General features: G+C 64.4%; 1 protein-coding gene across 1 annotated transcript; it reads left to right on the plus strand.

Annotated features, from left to right (window-relative positions):
- Positions 1–146: 146 nt before the first annotated feature.
- LOC309414521 (zinc transporter ZIP5-like) lies at positions 147–3,537 on the plus strand (the record flags this gene model as incomplete). Its single annotated transcript, XM_082011861.1, has 8 exons — positions 147–201; positions 296–465; positions 563–700; positions 780–840; positions 915–1,103; positions 1,206–1,286; positions 1,361–1,551; positions 1,627–3,537. The coding sequence occupies 8 exons, from the start codon at positions 147–149 to the stop codon at positions 1,774–1,776; spliced, it is 1,035 nt and encodes a 344-aa protein (XP_081867987.1). The 3' UTR covers positions 1,777–3,537.
- Between the last annotated feature and the right edge of the window lie 5,235 nt (positions 3,538–8,772).

An 8,772-nucleotide genomic window follows, 5' to 3' on the forward strand; every position in this document is an offset into this window, starting at 1 on the left:
CCGCACCCTCATCCCCGTCTCCTCCATCACCAGCTCCCCAGGTCCCCCGTCCCTTCATCGCCATCCCCGGATCTCGCCAGCGTCTGCTCCCCGTGTCCCCAGTCCCTGCCGCCCCATCCCTGCGTGGGCCATTCCTGCATCCCCGAATGCCCCTCTCCCGCATCCGCCATCCCCAGGTTCCCATCACCCCACAGTCCCGGGGTCCCCATCCCCGCACCCCCAAGGACCCCCACCCTGCATCCCCCGGGTCCCGCACCCTCCTGCCCCGGCCGTGCCCGTCTCACCCGCCCCGCAGCGCTGGGCTGGGGGCTGCTGGCCGTCGCCTTCGTCAGCCTGCCCTCCGCCCTGGCCGTCGTCCTCGTCCCGCTGCTGAGCCGCGGCTTCTTCCGCTCGCTGCTGGCCTTCCTGGTGGCGCTGGCCGTGGGGACGCTCTGCGGGGACGCCCTGCTCCACCTCTGGCCCCACGTAGGTACCCCCGCCCTGGCCGGCTGGAGGTGGCACGAGGCGCCCGGGGACACCGGGGTGTCCGGGTCCCCTCAGCCGCCGGGTCACCCGTGTCCAGGCCCAGGGGAGGCACCAGGAGACGCCGGCGGAGCCAGGGGCCGCGGTGCTGCAGGGGCTGGCGGTGCTGGGGGGCATCTACCTGCTCTTCCTGGTGGAGCTGCTCCTGGGGATGCTGCGGCAGAGCCGGGAGGCCGCGGTGAGAGCTGCGGGCGCTGGGGAGGGTGCGGGGCTGCCGCCAGGTCCAGCTTGGCACCCGGCACCTCTGCCTTCCCCAGGGACGCTCCCCCGGAGAGACCCCCGATGCGGCTGCGGGGGTCCTGGCACCATCGCGAGGAGGTAAGACCCCCTCGCGCCCCGCAGTGCCCGTGGCCCCCAGCCCCGGCACCCACCCCACGTCTCTGCTGCCGCAGGGGCTGAGCTGCGGCACCTGACAGCACCGGAGCCGGAGCTGGAGCTCAAGCCCCACGGACACTCCCAGGGACACCCCCACGGACACTCCCACGGCCCCTCGCTGCCCCCCAGCCCTGGGGCCGCTGACGTTGTCTGGATGGTGGTGCTGGGGGACGGCATCCACAACCTGACGGACGGGCTGGCCATCGGTGAGGGGCGCGGGGAGGCGGGGACGGAGGGACGGGGGCCGCACGGGGACGGGGGCGCGCGGGGGCACGGGGTCTGTGCGGCGAAGGACCCTCTCCCCGCAGGCGCCGCCTTCTCCCACAGCCTCCCCAGCGGCCTCAGCACGGCGCTGGCCGTGCTCTGCCACGAGCTGCCCCACGAGCTGGGTAGGTGCCCGCCCCCCACCCCGGCCGTGGCACCCCCGCGGCCCCCCCCGCCGCCCACCCTCCTCTTGCCGCAGGCGATCTGGCGGTGCTGCTGCGGGCGGGCACGGCCCCCCGCACCGTCCTGCTCCTCAACCTGCTCTCGGCCCTGCTCTCCTGCCTGGGGGCGGCGGCGGGCGCGGCGGCGGGGCAGAGCGCGTCACACCTCACGCCCTGGATCCTCACCGCCACCGCCGGCGTCTTCCTCTACGTGGCCTTGGCCGACATGGTAAGGGGGCGGCCGGGGCGGCGGCCGCGGGGCCGGGTCTCGCGCCGGCCCCGCTGACCCCCCGCTCTGCCCCAGCTCCCCGAGGCGCTGCGGGGGGCCGAGGGCCCCGGCGAGGGCGCCTGGGGCCGCTTCCTCCTGCAGAACGCGGGGTTCCTGCTGGGCGGCGGCATCATGGCGGGCATCGCCCTCGCCGAGGGACGCGTCCGCGCCTGGCTGCAGCCCTGAGCGGCCCCGCGGCTCGGCCCTGCTCGCCCCCGCCGCCCGCCGGAGCGGGGAACCGCGGCCGGAGCCAGCGGCGGCCGAGCTGGAGGGATGGCGGCACGGCGGGAGCCCCACACGTGCCCCCAGCACCGGGCCTTCTCCCCTCGAGACCCCCACCGGCGTCCGCCGTTCCCGGGAGTCTCCGTGGCTCCGTCCTGCGCAGCCCCCCAGCTCCTCCGTCCCTGCGGGGAGGGGATGCGGGGTCCCCCCGCGGCGGGACAGCTCCGGCAGCGAGGTCGAGCGCGTTTCCCTTCCCGCTGCCCCTGGACCGGCTGTTAGCGGAGAAAGGAGGACAGGACGTAGAAGCAATAGCATTTTAATAAACATAATTGATTCAAAGCCACAATATGAGTAACAGGACTTGGTCGCAGCTTACATCGTATAAAATAGATCAAGTCTGAATGCTTTTTTCTTTTTTTTTTTTTCCTTTTTATTTTTGTAATTTCTTTTTAGTTCCTTTCCCCCCCCCCAATCCCGAAGGTGATGCAGGATTTCTGAAAATACGTATATGGAACATCCGAGACAAAAGTAACCGCTCACTAGGCTCAGGCGGGGGTGAGGAGGCGGCCGACAGGATAGCGTCTGCGCTGCGGGGACGGACGGCTTGTTGGGCCCATTTCCTTCTTCTCCTACGTATCGCCTCAAATTCGCTCCCTAGAACCGAGGGGGTTGAACGGCGTCGCCTTTCCCTTGCGCGACGCGACGGGATTTTTGCTCGCTCCAATTTCCTCTACCCAGAGACAAGCGCTTTGCTGGCCAGGACCGATTTCGGGGCTTTTTGGGGCGCCTGCTCCCAGGAGAAGGGAGAGAGACCAGCAAGCTCAGGGGGACATGGCTCAATTTGCCCACCAAGGCACCCGGCACCTCGAGGCCGCCGCGACAGCCCTGGGGGGGTTTTATACGTGGGATTGGTGGTTTTTTTTTTTTCCTATTTTTAAATTGCACATCAAACTCTACCCTACGTGCGGCGGGGCTCCACGGGGCAGGCGTGCGGGGGGCGAGGGGCCGGGAGCCCCTGCGCCCCCGGGAGCGGAGCACGCCTCGCCCCGCCGGGCCACGCGCTTGTGCTTTGAACCAGTGGTTGAAGGAAGAAGCACCCACGGAGGGGAGGGAGACGCCTGAACCGCCGACGCGGCGGCTCCGGGAGCTGCACTGTGGGCGCCGCGGGACGGAGCGCAGACCGCTGCCGGGTCTCGGACGGGGACGGTGCCGATGGCACTTGCTGTGGGGACGCTCGGGCACCGGCCCCTGGAGCTGACGCGCTCACCTCTCCCTCCCCACCCAAGCGCAGCGGCAGCCACGTCGAACCCCCCGAGAAGAACCGCCAGCTAAGGTGCTGCTGCTGACCACCGACAGCGCGGCCGCACGCCGGTTTTCGCTCAGCAGGTTCCACGTTCCAGTGCCCCAGAGGGGAACGAAGCCGGGGAGTTAAAGTACAGATACCTTCGGAGGAGGCCAAGCAGCTGCTACACACGGACGCGAGCGCGCGGGGCCGGCGCGGGCAGGGGCCAAGCGCGCGGGGGGCTCGCTCGGGGCCGCTCTCTCCCCCAAACCACCCCTTGCCGGCAGAGGCAGGCAGACCCGGGCAGAGCCCGGCCGTTCCCGCCCTGGCTCGGCCACGCTCGCTGCGCGTGCCGCAGTCCTGGTCCGGCGCCGAGGCTGCGGCCCCAAGAGGCACGAAAGCGTCGCCCCAGGTCTGTGCCCCAGCCCGGTTATTGCCAGAGGTAGGTGTGAACAGTGCAGAGAAGACACAAATTAAAGCAGCTCTTCGTTACCTAACCGCCCCACAAACAAGCCTAAAGAGACTCTCCCGTCCCGCGCTGGCTCTTCCACGGCACGGAAAGCCGGCGTGGGGCGAACGGGGGGACCGGGGCACCCTGTGCCTGGGCTGGTCTTGCACCGGGGCACCCGTGAAGCGTGGGGCTCAGGGTGCCCCGAGCGGGCGGAGCTGGGAGAGGAGCCGGCTCGGGCCCTTTCCCCAGGGAACGTCGCGCTCCGTTCCCCGCAAAGGTCTGAATCAGCCAAAAAACCAGCGCCAGGGACTGGGGTGTCCGAGTCCCCGGCGGTGTCCAGGGCTCGAGCTGGGCGTCGATCGCTCCGGGGACGCCCGGGGAGCAGCTCTGCCCAGCGCCAGCGCCCGCTGCCCCGCGTCTGGCACATCTGCAGCTGGGCAGGGGGACGCCCGAGACCCCCTCCCCGCCCCACCAACGTCCCCTGCGCAGGGCACCCGCGAGGGGACACGCGGCAGGCAGAGGAGCCACCGCCGCCTCCCGGGGCAGCGCCGGTGAACACGGTCTGAGAGACGTGAACAGCCGTCGGACGCGGACCGGCCGGCGGGACGGGGCGGAAGGCTGCGGGTCGCCCAGCACGAGACGCGGCGGCAGCGCGGAGGGCGGCCGGGCCCCTCCTGCGCTTCCCTGACGCAGGACGGGTGAGAAAGGGAGCGAATGTCCGTAAACTCCCTTCCACGTGTGTCGAGAGGGAGGAAAAGGGAAGGGAAGAACCGACGGAATGACTTTAAAAGGACTTTGAAAGGGGTATCAGAGGACTCGGAAATCTTTAAAGCTAAGAGGGCGCCTGCTGAAACGGAGCACGCGCGCGGCCGTACGGACCCGCACGCCTCACATCCCCGCTCCCGGCCCAAGGAACGCCGGGCGCTGGCAGCCAGGTCTCCGACCGGCAGCACCGCGTCCTCCCTGCGAACAGACACTGCTTAAGGCCCAGCCCTGCCCAAATGCCAGCTCGCGGCTTGCCGCGCAGAGCTCACGTCAAATCCCAGCCCCTGACAGCATCCAGCCCCATGCCTGCGGCGTTTAACGACATTTCCCGGACACCGACGGGTTTGGAAAGAGCAGGGAAGCGTCGCGAAGCCCGGTCATACCCTCCGCCACCGGTCTGGCAGCTCCCTGCGCCGTCCCGGCTCTGCCGCGCCGGGGGGGAGTTGGAGATCTGCAGGGAGAGGCTCCGGGCGCGGAAGCCTCAGTGGGTTTGGGGTGCACAGGAGAGGGAGCACCGGCTGACGGGAAAAGTGGAGGGCTCCGAAAGAAACCCAGGTCTGTTGGAGGAGGAGGGGGAACCGGCACGTAACGATTTCAGTGCAATTGTCAAGCCCGTGCTGCAAAACGCGATGGCCGCAACAGGTCGCCGCAGGACGCGTGTGCCCAGCAGCCGCGGCACAGCGCGGCTGCCGCGGGGCCCCGGCTGCAGCGACAGGCCAGGATGTGACGCCGGGCGAGGACCCGCCTGGCGGAGGGCTGAAATCCAGGCTCCATCCTGGAGCAGCACCCGCGGCCCCCCGCCCAGCCCCGGCGCGCCGGGGGGGTGAGGAAAGCAGCCGTTTTGGTTAGTGCCTTCGGGGAGGAAAAGCGTTCTCACGCCCAGCGCTCAGAACGGGCGCCGGGTTCGTCTCCACGCCCCACCAGCTCCCCGCGCCGCAGCTCCCGGCGCGTTGGGACCCTCCACGCGTCGCCTACGACCAGCCTACGTCATCTTTGATTTTCCTTTCGATCAACCCCCCCAGGTCTCTCGCAGGCAGGAGCCGGGCAGCACAGCCCCTCCGCGCCTCCCCCCCCCAAAACCGGCCACGTTTCACATAGTGCAAAATTCAGGAAGCGAACGACGCTGCCGGCATCAAGGCGCCCGAATACCACCCGCCCGACGGGAGCCCTCGCCCTGCCCCGCAGCGGGGTCGGGGGCCTGGGACCCCTCGCGCATCCGTCCCCGCTCCCCGGCCTCTCCTCCCAGCGGGGGCAGCCACCGCGTTCCACCCACCCCGGACTAACCCGGCCGGCGACTCCATCCACGTCCTTTGCCGGAGGCAGAGCTCGGGGCTCGCTGCCGGGGCGAGGAAGCTGGCGGCAGGTCTGCGGGCAGAGGGGCCGGGGCGGGCAGAGCGGCACGGCGGGGCTCTGGGGACCGACGGCAATCCCTGGAGAGCGAGTGCGCAGCACCACAGACACGGCGGGTTTGGTCAAGCCGTGAGGAGTTCGCTCCCTACGGCCTCAGGACACAAAGAAAAAGAAAGGACGGGAGGAAGGAGCGGGCGCCGAGGCGGCAGCCGCCCGCCCTCCGCAGCCAAAGGAGAAACCCCGGCGTGAGCGAGAGCTCCGGGGTGCGCAGCACGAGACGCTCGGCAGCCCGGACCTCCGAAACATCACCCCCACGGTCACGCACCGCGGCTCAGCTAGAGGTTTCCATGCATTTACTTTATTATTTTCAAGTTGACGAACAATTTCAACACGACTGGGTCAAGTAAGGCTATTTTCCTCTTTTTTCCCCTCCTTCTCCCCTGCCTGGGAAGCTCAGACAAGGTCCAGACACGCGGAGCCGCACGCGGAGCCGCACGCGGAGCCGCACGCGCGCCGGAACGCCGAGACACAGATGAGGAAGAGTCGTTTATACCTGACTGGTGATGAGGTCTGTCCTATCTTATTCAAAGAAATGTTTATGTGCATAATATACAGAGGTGCAGCATTTACACACAGGATATTGTAAAGACACAGAGCTTGCTACAGATGTCTTCGAGTCCTTAGAAACGCATCCCCCTTCCCCACCCTGCCCCTCGGGGGCTCCGGCTCCATCCCGTCCCTGGCTCCGAGGACTTTAGTTAAACTAAAGAGCCGCGATGCCGAGCGGCGCCGCTCCCCCTCCGCGAGCGCCCGGCAGCTCCCTCGCCTCGTGCATACGTTACCCGCCGCTTCCCCGCTCCGAAGCTCCCGCCGACGCTTCGGCCGAGTCTCGGCTTTGTTGGGGTTTTTTTTTCTCCTTTCAAACACACCCAGCACTGCTGAGCCCAGAAAAATTCAGCCAGGAGAAGAGGTTTGAACAGCTCCTCGCGTCCTTGGAGAAAAACAAAGAAACAAAGAAAAGGAGGGAAAAAAGGAAAGAAAAAGAAAAAAACCCGCCCCGAACCAAAGAATCCGCGCGTCCGTGCCAGCACCTCGATCGGAAGGGGTTGGCTTTTCCTTTGGTTTCTTACTGAAGGCAAAGGCGAGCGTGGGCTGACAGTCCGCACGGGTCCGGCCCCGACATTCGCGACTGGGGCGACCCCGAGGTCCCCCCGTTTGTGGTCCCTGTGGCAGGCGGGGGGACGCGGGGACCCTCGGGGTGGAGCTGGGAGGGAGCAGGGGCAGCTCCCCGGGCCCGTCCCCCCGCCCCACCAAACAACCCCATAAAAGCAAAGAAAAAGGTTGTTTCTTGGGTCTTGGCGGTTTGTCCTCAGTTTGGGTTTTTCGCTCGTTTCTCACGGACACCTTGCCCCGCACGCCGGGGGTCCCGGCGGGGCCGCAGCACCCACAGAACCGCTACCACGCTCAGACTGATCAAAACGAACAGAAAAAAATAAACCTTGTTCTTTTTTTGGGGGTTTTTGAGTTTTTGCTTTGTTTTTAGTGCTACTTTTATATCTGCCGCATTCCAGCCCCGGGACGCGGTCCACAGGGCTGGGGATCATCTGCACCTCGCTTTTGGCCGAGGGAGCTCCTCGCTCCGTCCGGGGCAGGGATGGGTGGGGGGGGAGAGGGGACGGGAAGCGGAGAAAACATCTTCTTAAAGAAAAAAAAAAGAGTTTCAAATTGCCTGCAGCTCGGGAACAGCAACAACAAAGAAACACCAACCAGATTCTCATCATCGTTAGGTTATTTTTGAATTTCATTGAAGTGCCCGTTGAGAATAAAGCCAATCCCAGCCTCCCTGGGCCGCCCTCCGCAAGGACGGTACATTCAGTGTTTGTCAGCAGTTTATATGGCTCAGCGGGGCCGCAGGGCGGGCAGCCCCTTTCTCTAGCAATGGCAGTGCAAATACACCTTGGAGTTGAAATGTATTTGTGCTGTTTTGTTTTTTTTTTTCCTCTCTCTCAAAACACAACTTCCCTTTGTTCATTCATTCCCTAGAAACAAACTTTTTTTTTTTTTTTAAATTAAAAATGAAAAAATAAAACCAAAGACACTCTCTTATCCCTTCCGCTCTTGCTGCTTTCTATCCCGTGGGATGCTAAAGGGAATCCAGACTCATGCTTTAACAAAAGTGCTTATTACTTGAAGCAAGTGCTTTGGACCAAGGGGGCGGAGAGAAACTTCCTTTTTTCGGAGGTCGGGGCGGCGGAAGGGGATGGGTGATCCGGTGCCTGCGTATTTCAAACCGAGAGATTTTGTAGCGTTGAGGGGGGAAGCCGAAAAAGTCGCTGCTTGGTGCGAGCTGCACCAAACGGGCGCTGGGCGCCGGACAGGACGCTAAGCGGGAATGGTCCAACTTTGGCATAAAGGTCCGTGGGAAGGAAGATTTGGGGGAGCCCCCGTCCGCCGCCCCGCGAGGGGCTGGGGAGGGAGCAGGCGGGGCAGCGGAAGTTTCCCTCCATCCCTCTTTACAATGCACTAGGGAAACCATCACAAATCTCGTGTAGCAAAATAATGCATTATTACCAAACACTTTGATTATTACTTAAATTGTCAAGCTGTGCTGTCAAATGTATACAATACAGCGTTAAAGGAGAACAAGACTGGTACCCGCGAGGAAACTGGCCGCACGTCCCCCTTCCCACCCCACCCCATGTTTCCTCCCACGTGCTCCCAGACCACGGATGCGCTGCTGAAACCTCGTTTCCCTCCATCATTATTATTATTATCATTATTATTTTCAATAAGACACAAGGGGAGGGGAGAAAAAGATCCTCGCTAAGCGCAAAGAACACACGTATATATAAAGCATGGCGCTGCAGAGAAGAAATGGAGAAGCCCTTACAGAGATCACATTGATTGTCTCGTCGTAGTTTTAGTCATGTCGAGCGGAAGGGAACGCGTCGTAGCACAGAAACAAGGCCAAGAGAGAGATCAGTTTTCTTCTCTGAAGAAAGAAACTGAAAACCACAATAGTACTCCAAAAAACAAGGGGGCGAAGGAAAAGCAGCATTCTCCGTGTGCTCTAAGAAAGGCTCTCACGCTGGCTACAGGAAAAAGCCGTGTT

Source organism: Phaethon aethereus (assembly GCF_964289735.1).
Source record: "Phaethon aethereus genome assembly, chromosome: 29".
In the NCBI taxonomy this organism is placed as follows: Eukaryota; Metazoa; Chordata; class Aves; order Phaethontiformes; family Phaethontidae; genus Phaethon; species Phaethon aethereus.